Genomic DNA, 16,997 nt, shown 5'->3' with positions numbered 1-16,997 from the left:
GGCTGTTGATGATCTTCCAGAGGTGGGGTGCGATGATGAAGTTTGCTTTGTTGAAGATGTAGTGGGGGCAGGGGTCGGAAGGTGAGCAGGAGTGGATGGTGCTCATGATTTTGATGGTGTCTTCTTCGTTGATGTTGTTCCAGGAGAGCAGGAGGTCAGTGTGTTCGGTGGGCGTTGAGTCAGGGAGGTTGTCGGCCTCTGTCGTCGGTGTCTGGGAGTTGAAGCTGTCGTGGATGTTTGCGATCTTGCGGTGGAAGAAGGTGGCCAGAGAGTCGCAGAGTTCTTGGGACGGTGGGATGTCATTGGAGCTGGGGGTGGCGAATTCTTTCACGATTTTGAAGAGCTCTTTGCTGTTGTGTGCGCTGTTGTCGATGCGTTCCTTGAAGGAGGTTCTTTTGGTGGATCGGATGAGTTGGTGGTGCTTGCGTCTGGCGTTCTTGAGTGCTGCGTGGTTATCTGGTCGTGGCGCCAGTGCTTCTCGAGTCTTCTGAAGGTTTGCTTGGAAGTCTGGAGGTCGGCATTGAACCAGATGGCTCTCATGTCGGTGCGCCTGTTTGAGGGTTTCCTGATCCGGCCGAGGGTGTTAGCGCAGTCATCCATCCATTGTCTGAAGTTGTGAGCCGCTGTGTTAGTGTCAGAGGGCTCAGGTGGAGGGCCTTGGGAGAGGGTGGTGATAAGCTAGTCTTCCGTGACTTTGTTCCAGCTGCGGTGTGGTATTCATTGCGGTTTGTTGTGCGCGGTGTGTTTCGCGAAGGAGAAGTGGATGCAGTGGTGGTCGGTCCATTGGAGTTCGGTGGTGTTGCTGAAGGTGACGTGATTGCTGGCGGAGAAGATGGGGTCGAGGGTGTGCCCGGCGCAGTGGGTGGGTGTTGAGACGAGCTGTTTGAGTCCGAGGTTGAAGAGGTTGTCGATCAAGGTTGTGGAGTTGCTGTCGTTTGCGTTCTCGAGGTGGAAGTTTACCTATTAAACATTTTATAATGATGAGAAAACAACAAATGTTTACAGACTAACCACCGATTTTTACTACTGAATATGGACCCCTTGAATATCATGATAGAAGAATATAAAGGACAGAATTTTGAGGACAAATTATCAAAAGGAAATTGCATATAGGGAAGAATTGATTTACTATTTCTAACTCCACATCTGAGTACCGTAAATATATATGTACAGGGTAGGTACATATATGTTAAGATAGGTGTAGAAAATCTAGACTAAGGGGCTCATTAGGATGGCGGACGGACCTGCGTCCGTCCGCCACCCCAGAGGAGGAGGGACCGTCCGCAGGGGCAGCGGTGGTCCCTCCGTGCTAATTAGGATGTGACCGCCACCCTGGCGGTCACATCCTGTATTTTTAACATTGCGGCGGGTGCTGCTTGAAGCAGCACACGCCGCAATGTTAAAAAAACATGTTTTCCTTTGCGTGCACGAAGCTGCAGGCACTGCGTGGTTCCTGTCGCTTCGTGCACGCAAAGGCAGGGGGGTACCATAGGTAACCCCCATGTGCACCCCCCACCCCCCCTTCACCCCTGGGGGCCCGCAACGGGCCCCCAAAGAAAAGTCCGTATGCCTTTCCACGGCGGAAATGCCGCCGTGTAAAGGCATAGGACCGCTGACATCCTAAGATGGCTGGCGGTGTCTGATAGACACCGCCAGCCATGTTAGAGCTTTTCCGCCGCGGTCGGAAGGTGACCGCGCGGAAAAGCGGCGGACGGAAAAAAGATCCCCCAGCCATCCTAATCTGGCGGGGGTCTTTTTTCAGTCCGCAACGGTTAATCCGCATCCTCCGGGCCGGCGGTGGCTTCCGCCGGCCCGGAGGATGCGGATTAACCGCAATCCTAATGAGCCCCTTAGTTACCCATCAATAGTTTTTTGTTCTTTTGTCCTCAATGTTGTGTTCCATAGTTATTCATTGCACAGTAGTCATGGTGCACCCCCATTTCACCTGGATCCGGGAAAGCTACTCATGCTTTAATGGCTGCAAAACAAAAACTATGGTCCTGGAGGTACATTGGTCATGAATGCACAATATTGTTGACCTACAAACCCGTATAACAGCCAGTTTTGCAAAAGGTTAAGAACCTGTGCATAATTTTAAAATCAGACCTTATATTCTTCTTCCAAACCAGTGGGACCAACTTCTGCCTTTCTATGGTATGATAGTTATCACCACTCCAACAACTATTCACTGAGTGAGATCAGCAGCATATTAGACTCGACTAATGGAATAGCGTTTTATGGGCTAGCAGCTATGTTTTTCAAAAACAATGTTTTTTGACTCTTGTTCATTTTCCATCAAGCAATATTTTGTTCAAGTTTCATATTCTACCTAAGCAATTAAAAAACACCTAACATTGCAAAACAGTGTTCACTGGATGCATAATGAATAATGTAAGAGCAAACAATAATTCGCCCCTCATAGGAATACCAGTTTGATACAATTAAAGAAATAATGACTAGAGAGTGTACAATTCACATGACTTCTAAATCTCTTGAACCACTAAATCTCTAGAACCGCTTTCCAACATTACCAACTCACACAGCAGGCAAACACTAAACTTAATAAGTATACCACTGTAAGTTTAACTTTTTATTGAATGGAGGATGTTGGGTAACTTTTGCTAGCTTAAGCGTATGGGCCATAGTGCTCCCTTTTGAGTGTGGTCAGAGTAGGATTAGACGGTTTGGAAGTGGGTAGTAATGTCTGTCACCAAAACCAAGAAGGGATAGTGTTGGAGCCAAGCTCAAAGAGTGTATCCCCATCTTCTTAAATTTTCCAATCACATCCTTTGGATTTTAATGATATTGCTTTCAGTATGTGGTATTCACTGTAAAGATGATGTATTGGCTAACCATAGAGATTCGAGGTAACAATAGATTTTTTTCAACAGGCTGTACAAAGGAGAGGCCGGATACTGCAGCACTTACAGAGGGGACGTATGTAGCTCTGTCTTAATGAGCGACACACTTGTCTTCTTTAACTCTTCCAATGCTGACCCTGAGGAGACCCAGGAGCAGCTAGCCCAGTCTGCTTGGACAGAGCTGAAATCAGTGAGTTCCTCCTGCCGCCCAGCAGCGGAGTCTCTACTCTGCAACTACATCTTTCAAGAGTGCAACCCCACAGGAGATGGACCAACTCCAAAACCCTTGTGCAGGTAAAACCTACGATTCTGGGTGATTTTACTTCTGAGAGAATACTTTGTGTAGTAATTTTGGACCTCATTAACAGTTTGGCAATGTAAAATCTCTGAAAATTGGTATGCACTTGAGACATTTCTAGATGCGCAGCCTCACCTGATTCTGTTGCCAGATGCCTATGACTGATAACCCATCTGCCACAGGGGCACTGGCCCCTCTGATGCAGATCATCGGTCAATGTACCTCAGGAGGTTAGCCATGTTCAGGGTGGTCATTTCGATGTACATTTTTCCAGGCAGGCATGAATGGCGTAACACAAATGGCTGTCCTCAGCCCCTGGAGGTGCCCCTGGAGTGGCAAAGTAACACTCTTTGGGGCACATGCATCAACCTATTTAGGAAGTGCAAACGGTGCGAATCGGTAAATTCGGCCGTTTGCACTTCCTAAATACGTTTTTGAGATGCATCATGCATTTTTGTGAAAATTGCTATTTTTAGCGATTTCCAAAAATGCGATTGATTTTAAGGAATCGCAATTTTGCGATTCCTTAAAAGCAATGCATCATTGTGTTGAAATTTGCGAATTTCAAAATAGGGGGTGCAAATTACCACGAGGTTGAACCTCGTGGTAATTTGCGAAAATGTTTAAAAATGCAAAAAAATTCATTTATTACACTGTCATGTTACAGACACACATGTCCTTAGGACATGTGTGTGTGAAACATGCACTTTCAAATGCATTTCAGGGGTGCAGGGGGGGTCCCCTGCACCCTTGGAATGCATCAACAAATTGCAAATTTGGAAATGCCTTCCCATTGACTCCTATGGGCCTTTTGGCCCATAGGAATCAATGGGAATTGCGAAAATGCACTTAGGAATTCGCTACTTATTTGGAATTCGGTAAAAATTGCGATTTTTACCGAATCCCAAATGAAAAGCCAAAAAAATGATGCATACCATTTTGCAATTCCTAATTTGCGATTCGGTATTTTTCGCAAATTAGGAAATGCAAAATGTATGAATGATGCATGTGCCCCATAGTCCACACATTTCTATGAGTTGAAAATCGCAGATTTCTACATTGCATGAATATTTTTGTTAGAAAAATATTGTCTGATTTATTTTTGCAGTGATATAAAAAAAAGTAACTTGCACTGAAGGAAAACAATCTGATCTTTTTCACCCATTCCAAATCAATTGTCTATGTCCTTCTTAACCCAGCCTACTGTTGGTCTGATCCTTCCCCTCATCTGCCTTGGAGGCCTGATGTTCCGTGAGGTGAGGGGGGTGGGAAGAGACCTGCAGTTATGTGATAAATTAGCTGCGAACGAGCTACTTCTTGCCCCTTCCTGATTTGCTCATTGAAAGGTCAGCAGCTCATACCTTTCTCTCTGCCTGGCCAAGCATAGTGTCTGGTAGTAAGAGGGCTGGACCCCTCTATGTATTGCTTGGAAGGAAGTGGTGAATCTAGACAAAGCTGCTTACTCCTTCGTTTTGGGCAAGAACGTCACCCCTTTTTCCTGGCTCAATCCAGTATCAGAACTAGAAGGAAGGGGTATGGAAAATATGGAGCTGAGTAACTCTAGCACCATTAGTTGCCTCATTCATATGTTGTTTTTTATGTGTTCTTATACATTACATTTACCTCAGCACTGCCCATGGGGCAGCACTGTGGCGAGTCTGGTCCACCGAGCCCATCACGGGAGGCAGTGGAGAAGTCACAACCTGCAGCCATGGATGAATGAAGGGGATCCCAGAGCAAGCTGCCCAGGCACTACGTCTTACAAAACCCCTGCAAGCCTAAAATTCTCTGCATTAGCACTTGTCCTCATGCGTAAAAATACATATTTGGACTTGTTGATTCCTTTCAGTGTGTATCACAAAGGGCTCCAAACCCTGTGCTTAGGTCTTGAGCATCAAATCAGATCTTGGTTTGCCACACCAGAAGGGTAACAGAACCAGCTAATAGATTTTGGGTGCCTGCCATTAACGGTAAGTCTAACACTTTCTAGTCAGGAATTTCATGCATGGCGAAAGTCATAGGTGGGAGGGATGTAGTTGCAATTAATGTCACTCCTGCTGGCAGGCATCTGTTGTGATTGGTACCCAATTATATAGTGAGGCCTCACTCTTTAATTGTGTTCCACTGTTGCAGGGATTCTGTTCAGGAACAGAACTATGCTTGGGACCATAGAAGATTGGCATGTAGGGACTGAGTCACCATACCACCTTAGTATCTATGAGCCTGAGTCCGACTAGCTATAGGGTCTCATTTGCTCTCCTAACCCACCAGAGAAACAAGTGAATCGACACCCCAGAACACAACACTCTCAATCCTCTCCTGGATCTCGGTAAGAGGACACACCCTTTCGCTCTCTCACTCATACTCGTCCACAATAGGATAAATAAGAGACACGAAGGAAGTTTAGAATATTTATTTAAACTATTGTGCTCTAAAATGCAGTATTCTTGTCACAGTTAGAAACAATTTCATATCAAAAATACAGTTAGCATGGCTAATGAACCATATACTATGAAAAGCCCTGTCATTTTGTAAAACTGATTAGCCTAACCCTCCCTCCCCCCACTGAAGCTAAATGATTATACATCAAAGATCTCTGGTATTTGTGGCTGACCCAGTACCTTAGAATACACAGATAGACGTTCTACATCTCAGCTAGCTTAGCAATCTTGTTTTAGAACACTTACTCAATGTGTGTAAAACTCCTTAGCTCAGTTATATGATGAGACGTGAGCTCACAAACAGCAGCTGTATTCTTGTGTTATATCTAGGTGCTAGTTCCTGACCAGAGAAAATAACATGTGGCATTGTTGTTTGACCTTGTCTATGGTGTTCAGACTAAATCCCAGAAGACGAACAGAGCGCAAAAACATATGCAGAGCCCGAGTGAAAGTACCATGTGGCACAAAAGCAGGGATGTTTACATAATAACATGTGGAAAAGAAATGGCAGCCTGCAACATATATAATTAGGCTAACAAAGGGGAAAACTAAAACGGGCCATGCAGGAAACACATGACACCACCTCACAACAGATCCAATACACTTCTGTCTATGCAATTGCAGGGAGGGAAGAGGTGACACTTCCCATGGCTAGTCCAAATGTTACCTTAAAATGTGTGAGCAACAAGGAAATTAGTTTGCCTGGTGTGGTGTGATTAATCATGCTATACCCCGAATAAATATGGATCTACCTGACTTTCCAGAAAATTACGGTGTTGCATAATTATGAATCACCTTGCTGTGTCATGATGTAGGGCATCCAGCCAGCAGCTGTGCATATGTGTGATATCTTCGCCAGAGAGAAATCCCATGAAAGATTTTCTTTGACCCGCATACCAAAATGCTTACACTAAATTCATTCTAGTGTGACAATGCTTTATGTCTCTGTCGTGCCCACACGATGGCACTAGGACCCTGGGGACTCAGGGCTTGGGGACAGGGACACCGGACACCACATCCGGTCAGGGGAGGGGATGAGGGATTCGGGATCAGGACCTCGGAGCAAGAGGTCAGGGCACAGGGCATGCTGCACCAAGATGCCATTGTTGTAATAAAGGAATTGCTTACCACAACCTTTCTCCTGCGTGGTTTGTGGGGTCCACACGACGTGACAACTGGCGACGAAGCGGGATCGGAATCGTCCGACGTGAAGAAATCGCGATTTTAACCAGGAGCCCACCCTGGATCGCGTCGTGACCAGAGAAGGAGTGCAGGAGTACAGCGACGTCAAAGCAACAGCAGCGACACGGGAGCCCACCCCGATCGCTGCAGGAGGAACAGGAAAGAAAAGCGACCCAGCGACCCCCGGTAAGCGCCTAGCAAAGAGCGCGCAATTAAAGATTTGAAGAGGAGAAGGCAGCGCGAGCTCTCGCGAGAGTCTCGGCGGCCATTTTGGGGTCAGGCGCGAGAGCCAATAGAAATCGAGAACGCACGCGGCGGTCATTTTGGAGTCAGGCAGCACTGTGAGTGGACGCGAAGTCCCGCGAGATCATCGGCGGCCATTTTAGAAACAGGCAAACAGACCAATAAGAAGCCAGAAAGGCTCGGCGGCCATCTTAAGGTCAGGAAGAGATCGATTCTTGGAAAGAAAGTGCTGATATTAACAGAAAACACCTAAAGAAGCCAAATAGAAGACACAACAAAGTAGGAAAAGGGCCAAATAAAGGAAATAGAGAGCAACAAAAGAAAATAAAAGCAGCAAAATTGACAAAGGAAACAAAGAAAGAAATAAAAGACAAGACAAAGACAGAAAGGAAAGAATAATAAGAAAAATAATAAGAAACAGAAACAAGTGATGGCAGACCCAAAACCAAGCGCGCAATATAGAAGACCACTGCCATTTAGCCTGTCCGAACCGCAAACAGGGATAAGATGGGAGAAATGGCTCAGACGGTTTGAAAATTATGCAGAGGCAACAGATGTCACGGTAGCAAAGAAACGAGGACTGTTTCTAAATCTGGTGGGCGATGAGGTCGAGGACCTGATGGTGACACTGCCAACCAAAGAGATTGACACCTATGACAAACTAATAAAATGCCTAACAGACAAGTTCGACCCGCAAAGAAATGTGGATTTTGAGAGATATAGCTTCACGATTGCCTTCCAACAAGCTGAGGAATCACTAGACGACTTCGCAACGAGGTTGAGGAAACTAGGGACTCACTGTGAATTTGATAAATTCGACAATGAGCAGGCCATACGATTACTTATAATCACAGGCTGTCGAGACATAGAATTCCGAACAAGAATACTAAAAGAACCGATAGCTCTAGAGAACATCCTTGCACTTGGGAGGGCGGAAGCGCGAGCAACAACACACGCACAAGTGATGGAACGTGGCAAAGGAAGAGGTGGAGAACAAATTCATCGAATGGCAAGCAACAGCAAAACAGGAAACTGGAGACAAGACAGAGGGGATCAGTCAGCAAGGAAGCCGCAAGAAGGAACATGCTACAGATGTAGACTAGAATTCCCACACCGAGGACAATGCCCCGCATTTGGCCAGACGTGTAGAAAATGCAACGGGAGAGACCACTACGCAAGCGTGTGTCGAGGAGCACAGTTCAGGAACGACCGGGGAAGAACGAGCAGAGGAAGAATGTCGACAAGGAGACACATCAGGCATGTCGAGGCTGGAGTGAGAGGTTCATCCGCAGAGCCAGAGGAAGAATACGAAGAAGAGAAAACAGAGCGCCTATACCTCATGACAGAGGGCACCACGGACTCAGAAGACAATGAGGAAGAGTGCAATGAAACAATATGCCTGATAGACAAGAAAAAGATAAGGAAAACGGAGTCGGTAACAATAAAAGTGGGGCCACATGACGCCACTTTTGTTTTGGACAGTGGTGCAACGTGCAACATTATGTGTGTTTCGGAGTATGAAAAAATGAAAATAAAGCCGATCTTGAAGCCACCACGAGTGAAAGTCTTCACGTGGGGGGCAAAGCGACCAGTGATCAACCTGGGGAAGTTCAAGGAAGAATTAAGGTACAAGGATCAAAGGCTAACGGAGCAGATACATGTACTCAAAGGAGACATCCCCGCGCCATGTTTGTTGAGCAACGTCACAGCACAAGTGATGGGACTGATGGAAATGACGTATCACATGGCAGAAAAAAAGAACATTTTAAAAGAATATCCAAAACTGATAGAAGGATTAGGGAAACTGAAAGGTCGGCAGATAACACTACACAATGATGAAACGGTGAGACCGGTTGCGCAACATCACAGAAGGGTGCCCACACATCTACAACCACAAGTGGAGGAAGAGCTGAAAGCCCTCCTAAACCAGGACATCATAGAACCAGCAGATGGACCGACACCGTGGGTGTCACCCATCGTGGCCGTCCCAAAGAAAGACAAATCAAAAATAAGAATATGCGTGGACATGAGGATTCCAAACAAGGCAATCGAACGGGAGCGACACCCAGGCCCACACCTAGACGATATGATTAGCTGTTTCACGGGTCCAAGAAGATTTTCAAAGCTAGATCTATGCAAGGGCTACCACCAGTTGGAACTTGACCCCCAGTCGCGGTACATTACGACATTCTCCACCCACCTGGGGTTATTTAGATACAAGCGCCTGAGCTTCGGGATCTCGTCAGCTGCGGAAATATTCCAGGAGACAATTCGGCAAGTCATCAGGCCCGTCAAGAACAGTTTGAACTATAGTGATGATATCCTGGTGTTCAGCAAATCAGATGAAGAACACGACACCGCCCTAAGAGAGGTGTGCTCACACCTAGAGGAAGCAGACTTAATGCTGAATGAAGGAAAATGTGAACTGGGGCGCAATGAGCTGGTGTTCTTCGGTCACATCTTTTCCAAAAAAGGAATGCGGCCAGACCACAGCAAGGTGGAAACTTTGGAAAAGGCAAAGAAGCCCACAGACGTGGCAGAAGTGAGATCGTTTCTAGGGTTAGTGAGCTACTGCTCGCGCTACATCAAGGACTTTGCCACCGTCAGCGCACCGCTGAGAGAGCTGACGAAACAGGGACAGAATTTTCGATGGACCAGTGAATGTGACAAAGGGTTCGAGGAGATAAGAAAGGCAGTGACAGCAGTGGATCACCTGGCCTATTTCGACCCGAAACTATGCACAGAGTTGACAGTGGATGCAAGCCCCGTGGGTTTGGGAGCAATTCTAGCGCAACATCAACCTGGGAGGGATTCCCCAAGACACATCGTCGCATATGGGAGCAAGAGTCTGACAGATGTTGAGAAAGGATACTCACAACCTGAAAAAGAGAGTCTGGCGGTAGTGTGGGCCTGTGAACACTACCACATGTTCGTGTACGGAAAACCGTTCACGATCGTAACAGATCATCAGGCCCTGATCACAATATATGGCAACCCGAATGCGAAGATACCGCCCAGAATAGAAAGATGGGGAATCAGGCTCATGGACTACAATTTCAAGATCATCCACAAGCCAGGCAAAGAACAAAATCCAGCAGACTACGTGTCAAGACACCCACTACACCACAAAACTCCCAAGTGACCACAATGGCAGAAGAATACCTAAATTTTGCACTGAAACTCAGTACACCCGCGACAATAACAGTGAGTGAACTGGAACAAGCAACGAGACAGGACGACACCATGCAAGAGGTGATGAGGATCAACAAAGCTCAACGATGGAGGCACGTGAATAGTAACATGTACGTAGACAAAGGAGTAGACAAAGAAGAACTGCTGGCATTCAAAAGAATAAACGAGAACTATCAGAATGTGAAAATGGAACAGTAATGAGAGGCACGAGAATAGTGATGCCTCAAACGCTGAGAAGAAGGATAGTGGAACTGGCACACGAGTCACACCGGGGCATGGTGGCCACCAAAAAGATGCTGAGGGAAAAGGTGTGGTTCCCGGGACTTGACAGCATGGTGGAAGAAACGGTAACAAAGTGTCATATATGTCAAAAAATAGGGCCACCTTCAAGACCGGAACCACTAAAAATGTCTCCACTACCAACAGCTGTGTGGACGGAGCTGGCCGCGGACTTCTATGGGCCTCTAGAAACAGGAAACTACTTCCTAGTAGTGATCGACGAATACTCAAGGTTCCCCATCGTAAAGTCAGTGTCGTCGACGTCTGCGAACGCAACACTGCCAGTGTTGGATGACATTTTTGCGGCATGGGGTTCGCCACAGACATTAAAAACAGACAATGGCCCACCGTTCTCAGGCGAAGAATTCAAGAGATTCATGGCATACCTAGGCATACATCACAGACGCATAACCCCCCTGTGGCTGCAAGCAAATGGGATGGCGGAGAGGTTCATGGGGACCATCAAAAAGGCGGTGCAAAGAGCAAAAATAACAGAAATATCAATTGGACAAGCCTTATGCCAGGTACTTAGGGACTATCGGAACACGCCCCACAGTTCCACTGGAAGATGTCCAGCTGAATTGGTACTAGGGCGAGTGAGCATAACACGACTGCCACAGATAAAAGAAGAAAAAAAAGTGGACCAGGAAGACATCGCCGTCAAAGACAAGAGGCAGAAAGAAAAGATGAAAGAATACGCAACAAACCAAAAGATAGAGGAAGGAGACATGGTGTTTGTGAAGCAGCGACAGGTGAAAAAGTCAGACAGTGCATTTGCAAGGGAACCAGTAAAAGTAGTGAAAGTGAATGGGCCTATGATCACAGCCACAGCCGGCCAACGCCAGATCACCAGAAACAGCTCCCACTTCAAGGCAGTAAAAACAGAAGAAGAAACAGAGATGCCAAAGCAAGAAGAGACCAGAGAGACATTGCAGGAAGATCCAACACCAGAGGTCGGAGAACAACGACCAAGGAGAGAATGCAAAAAGACCAAGAGACTGATCGCAGAGATGTAAAGGAGTATCAGCCACATCACATCTCTCTCGCTCTCTCTCTCTCTCTCTCTCTCTCTCTCTCTCTCTCTCTCTCTCTCTCTCTCTCTCTCTCTTTACTTCCACGTTTTCTCCATCACTGATGTGAGCCATGGGACAGTTGGCAAATAACTTTTGTTCGCAACAAAGGGGGAGATGTCGTGCCCACACGATGGCACTAGGACCCTGGGGACTCAGGGCTTGGGGACAGGGACACCGGACACCACATCCGGTCAGGGGAGGGGATGAGGGATTCGGGATCAGGACCTCGGAGCAAGAGGTCAGGGCACAGGGCATGCTGCACCAAGATGCCATTGTTGTAATAAAGGAATTGCTTACCACAACCTTCCTGTCTCCTGCGTGGTTTGTGGGGTCCACACGACGTGACAGTCTCTATGATGCATATGAAAACTAGACAAGAAAACGTGAGTCCACTGCTGTACAGATTAATACCAACACTGCTGTTCCCACTGCAGGAGGGAACGGGAGAAAAGCTGCTCCTGCTGTGGAAGCAGCAGGAAGAGTGATTGCTCCTGTATGCCACACTCTGAGTATTTGCTTGAGTGGAGAGCTGGTGGAGAAGTGAAAATGGGCTCCTCATGCGGCCCCAAGAACCCACCTGCACCTGGTGGGCACTGGCACCTGCAATGCAAAAAACAGGGAGACATGGCACTAGGCCATGCACTGAAAATCACAAACTAAGAAAGCTACTCAAAATTACACCTTTCTGGGCAGAGAAGCAACCCAGACTGCCCTATTTAGGCTCAATTGTGCATATTTTTCTTCTCGTGGTCCCCCACTAATATTAGAGTTGGGGGGCTGCAGCAGTACAGTATCCCATTCTAATTTATTAAAAAAGATGCACCCTAAGTCTCCTAGGATCCAGTGCACATGACCCCAATAGAGGTTTGCCTATCTGCTAAAGCGCACTCTTTAGAGCTGGAGCTTTTGCTCTTGGGCTCTGTAGTACAGGGAACCCTAGGGGTTAGTCCTATGGCTGCATTGTGTGGCCTTCAGACAGTAAAGATACGTTCTGACACACATGTTTATCATTGCTTTGGATTGAAATGTTTTATTTAAAATGCTTTATTGTCAGTCTTATTGTTCAACGCTCTCCTGCTTATGCTTCTCTTGAGTGCATTTGAATGTGTTTATTGTCCCCATTGGTTTTAATGGTGATACAATGATGAATCCTTACATGTGGCTTTTTTATTAATGTGATGACTCCCTGATAAAGCAGTAGGCCTATCTTATGTATACTGACACCCCTTATATTGTGACGTTGCATCTGGCATAAGTGCGCTGGGGTATTGCGGTTATGGGGTTTAGGACCCACTAGGGGTGCAATATGATATGAGGGTGTCATCTATCTACCTGGTGAACATATTTGTAATTTAGTGTGTAGTATTTAGTTTTGTGTGTAATAAAATTACATTTTCTTTTTATAAAAAAAGACACAGACGGAACAATAATGTACTGAGTGGTGTTGTGTGCCATACCACCTCCCCTGGGTAGGCCTTGGATGTCTCTGCTTGACTACCCTGAGAGAGTCAAATACTACAATGGGGTATTTGGTTCAGAGTAATGAAATAATTGTGACCTATTACTTGTGAAGGGCTCACATACTTTAAATCTCATAACCCGATTTCTTACACGTTATCCTTTTATTGGGGATAAAAAATGCACATGCAATAAACAGTGGTAAGGAACAGCACCTTTTTTAAAGGGAAAGGTGCATGGACATTGTATTTTACATTTGACAACACAGTGTGAGCATCAAAATACTAGTTTGGTTGTTTGATGTTCTGTAGTGCTAGACTGATACAAAACTCTGTTGTTGTTGTAATACTTAGTGTAGTGGATAACACAAACACATCAATATACTTAATGTTACCCCTTTTCTTTCTAGGGAGCATTGCCTTGCCGTAAAGGATCTCTTTTGTTTTAAGGAATGGCTGTCCATGGAAGAACATTCCCACAAAGGGATTTTCAAACATGGCCTAATGCTGCTGTCGCTGCCTGACTGCAACAAGCTCCCCAGCACTCTACAGAACCCGAAGGCCTGCACCCAGATTCCATTTTTTGGTAAAGTGGAGCCCAGTACCCTGGCTCATTCTTCGTAATATCACAATTAATACCCAGGGATAGCTCTGAGAAGGATTGCACTCTGTCATATTCTAAGTACTGTCGTTCAGTTGCATAGCTGGGATACCAGGGAAAGTGTTTGTGCTGGGGCTTTACAGATCAGGACACTGTTTGAAGTCCAGAAAGTGTCAAACATAGGGCAGCTTATAGAGCTTACTTCCTACATTCACCCGGAGTAATCACTCACCGACCACTTGTCAGCATGTTCTTATTTTATCTAAATAGTGTTCAGAGAAAACTGTGAATACATTAGTGCTTTTTCCATAGTGCTTCTGTGGAAAGCAAATTCGTGCACGGAAAAGTTCTGGGCTACGGTCATGAACGTCAGTTCACCAAAATGCCTGGGGTGGCAGAAGCGAAATCACCTGCCATTTAACCTTTACTTTCACTCACACATGCATGCATGCTTAAACATGAACACTCTTTAAAACAAATACACACTCTCACTTAAACACGCTCTCACCCACTAGCACGCACACAACACATATTTTAACGCATTTTTTACATGCCCTAGCTGCCAGGGGTCATATTCCTGCTAATTGTAATCCATTCTTTATTACAGCAATAGTGAATAATATTTTATGATTCGCTATTACTGTAATAAAAAATGGTCTGAAATCAAGGAAAGTGGAGCCCCAACCGACGTCCATAAAAAAGAGCTGCCCTTGCATTCCCGGCACTGATTTTGCCAACTCTGAGACCAGGGGTCGCAAATACAGTGCCAAGGGTCGCACGGGGCAAACAAGGGGTCGCAGCTAGGACCCCTAAATGACGCCCAATGCCTAAGGTTGATGGTGGACTGGTGCATGCTGTGAATACGTACTTAATTGTTCATGTCTGCATCAACCCAAACGATCAGATCTGAACAACCCAAGCCCACCATTTTCTTCAATGTTAGTCCCGATCGCTCTTTTGTGTCCTGTTACTGGACTTCAGCTGGTACCTGTGAATTATCTCACGCCAAGGGATTGGTTGTCCATGGTGTAACGTACGTGCTGATTTTAAATGGGAATCTGGATCGAAGAGGGTTAATAAGTTGTCTGTTTGGAGCAGCTAGCTCTGCTCATGTATTTTTCTAAGCTTGTAGCTTAGTATATTTGCTGCACTAAAAGTAAGTGGGAGTCTGTGCTGTTACTGGATGAGCAAGACATCAGATGTAACCTAGTGAAGCCGTAGCCTTCAATCACTTACAAGGAGGGATTAAGAACAAGTGTACAAACCAAGAATAGGCAGAAGTGTATAAGGGGGATTGTACGGACACAAGGGAGTGATTTAGAGTAGGTTAGTAATAAAACTTATTATTTTCAAAGGAAATGGTGAATTTGTACAGAATCCACCAGTGAAATGTTTCCAATGTACTGAAGAGAAAAATCCACCAGCAAAGTCTCCTTCTGGATGTTCCTTTACCACCCAAATCTAAATAATGGGTTTGGGCGGGGCTTGACTCCTGGAGTGACTAATAAATGGAGATTTAATGAGGCACACATCTTACCCAAAGAAATAGCAGATAATACAGAGTACGGAGGAGATTCATATGGTATAGGGTTAGGGCCTAGTTCATTTCATAACCATAATCCTTGGATATGTGCTTCTTTGAAACCAGTCTTGTCTAATCGAGTTGATTTGAGCCACACGCCCCCATGAAAAAGACGCAACACCCTCTCAGGATAGAACTTGCGTTACATGTGCACCAGTGCTATCAGTCTTAAAGAAGGGGCCTCACAAGTACATGTGGCCCCTTCCGTAATACCTTGTGCCCTGGGGGCGCACATAGCGGGCACCCCATGCCCGTTGCGCCCCCGGGGCACAATGTGTATTAGGCCCCTGATTTTCAAAATGTAAAACCTAGAAAAAAACAGGATGTAAAATAGCACTGTAAGGTAATTTGCACACCTCGAGATGGAGACTGTGTGAAGACATGCACAATTGTTGCATAATTCCTAATTGAGAGCTCTGCATCTCCAAACCGGATGCTGATTATGCGCACCCTAATTACTGCACTATGTGATAGTGATAATCGGCAGGCGAGACATTTTGTCACACAATGGCACCTACCTTTTAAAGCAGGCTTTTAGTTCCAGAGCCTTAGCATGTTGACTTGTAGGTAATAATGACGCACATGAAATGTGGGCAAAAAGTATGGAGTGATTCTCAGCAACATACTGTAATACTCTGGGGAGGTGGCTCCGGTTGTTCCAACAATTTTGGTTGCTGCATCATCGCATAGTATTTATTTTAACAACTTTCATTCTCTTCAACAGATTTTAAGAAGGAGAGTGTTACCAGTAAGTATAATTTCCTCAATTTGTTTCCAATGTTTTTTACTGGCTATATTTAAAAAAAATATTATAATTATAGTATATTGCAAGTTTCAAAAGTACATTCAATTATGCTTGCATCCAAACAAATACAGCTTTTTCGATAAGTAAAGATATATTGGAAACTGATATCCTGAATTGTAAAAAAAAAAAAATTGAAAGTTCATGACCCCATCACCAATGCTAGGGAAACTATTATTTTCTGGTGCATGTGTGTTTGCATAATGTCCTTTTCAGGATGGTCATTCTGGCTTTATCAGTCTGAAGGACTACCTAAGACCTTTGTTTTCTTCCCATGTGGCGTTAATTTAAAAACAGCACCTCAGAAACAGCCAATTTGGCTGAGATTGAGAGATAATAATTTGTCCCTAATCACAGAGTGTGGCTAGAGCTCTAAGTAGAAATCCTGGTCAATAGGTGATTCTGCCAGATCCACTTCCAACCTCCTGTTCACCAGGCCATTAGGATGAGCACCCACACAATATATATAGCGGGGTATAAAGGCAATCGTAGATGCAGGAAATGTTGCTTGACAGAAGCACAGGTAGGTTGCACTGCTAGGCTGGCCTCCAGTTCTTCTAGGCAGGGTAGCAGTGGAATAACCTTTGGAGGCCCCACCCCTGAGGCCCTAAACTTTAAACCAACTGCTGCAACTAAAATGGTCTCAGAAGCACAGGTAGGTTGCACTGCTAGGCTGGCCTCCAGTTCTTCTAGGCAGGGTAGCAGTGGAATAACCTTTGGAGGCCCCACCCCTGAGGCCCTAAACTTTAAACCAACTGCTGCAACTAAAATGGTCTCAGTGCTTTCTATTAAATATATATATATTTTTTTTACAGAAACATGTTATAAAGATAATGGACGATTTTACCAGGGAATTGTTAATATTACGGTTTCTGGAATTCCTTGCCAGAAATGGAGTGTTCAGGTGAGTTCCTTCTTACAAAAGGGATTTAAGTTAAATATTATGATGCAAAACCCTTTTTTTCTGACAACTTTGTTTGAAGTAA

At 45.3% G+C, this 16,997-nt stretch overlaps 1 protein-coding gene across 1 annotated transcript in view; it reads left to right on the top strand.

Annotated features, from left to right (window-relative positions):
- Positions 1-2,895: 2,895 nt before the first annotated feature.
- MUSK (muscle associated receptor tyrosine kinase) overlaps positions 2,896-16,997 on the top strand; it is a 192,264-nt gene continuing 178,162 nt past the window's right edge. The window contains exons 1-4 of the mRNA XM_086962104.1: positions 2,896-3,155; positions 13,437-13,612; positions 15,934-15,957; positions 16,827-16,915. Of these exons, the coding sequence (XP_086818230.1) occupies positions 2,956-3,155; positions 13,437-13,612; positions 15,934-15,957; positions 16,827-16,915 (489 nt within the window). The 5' untranslated portion in view covers positions 2,896-2,955. The remainder of the gene's footprint in view (positions 3,156-13,436; positions 13,613-15,933; positions 15,958-16,826; positions 16,916-16,997) is intronic.

This window comes from Lissotriton vulgaris, chromosome 3_1, assembly GCF_964263255.1.
Source record: "Lissotriton vulgaris chromosome 3_1, aLisVul1.2, whole genome shotgun sequence".
NCBI lineage: Eukaryota > Metazoa > Chordata > Amphibia > Caudata > Salamandridae > Lissotriton > Lissotriton vulgaris.
Note: the sequence above shows the minus strand (reverse complement) of the source record. Positions and strands in the feature narration are given on the sequence as shown.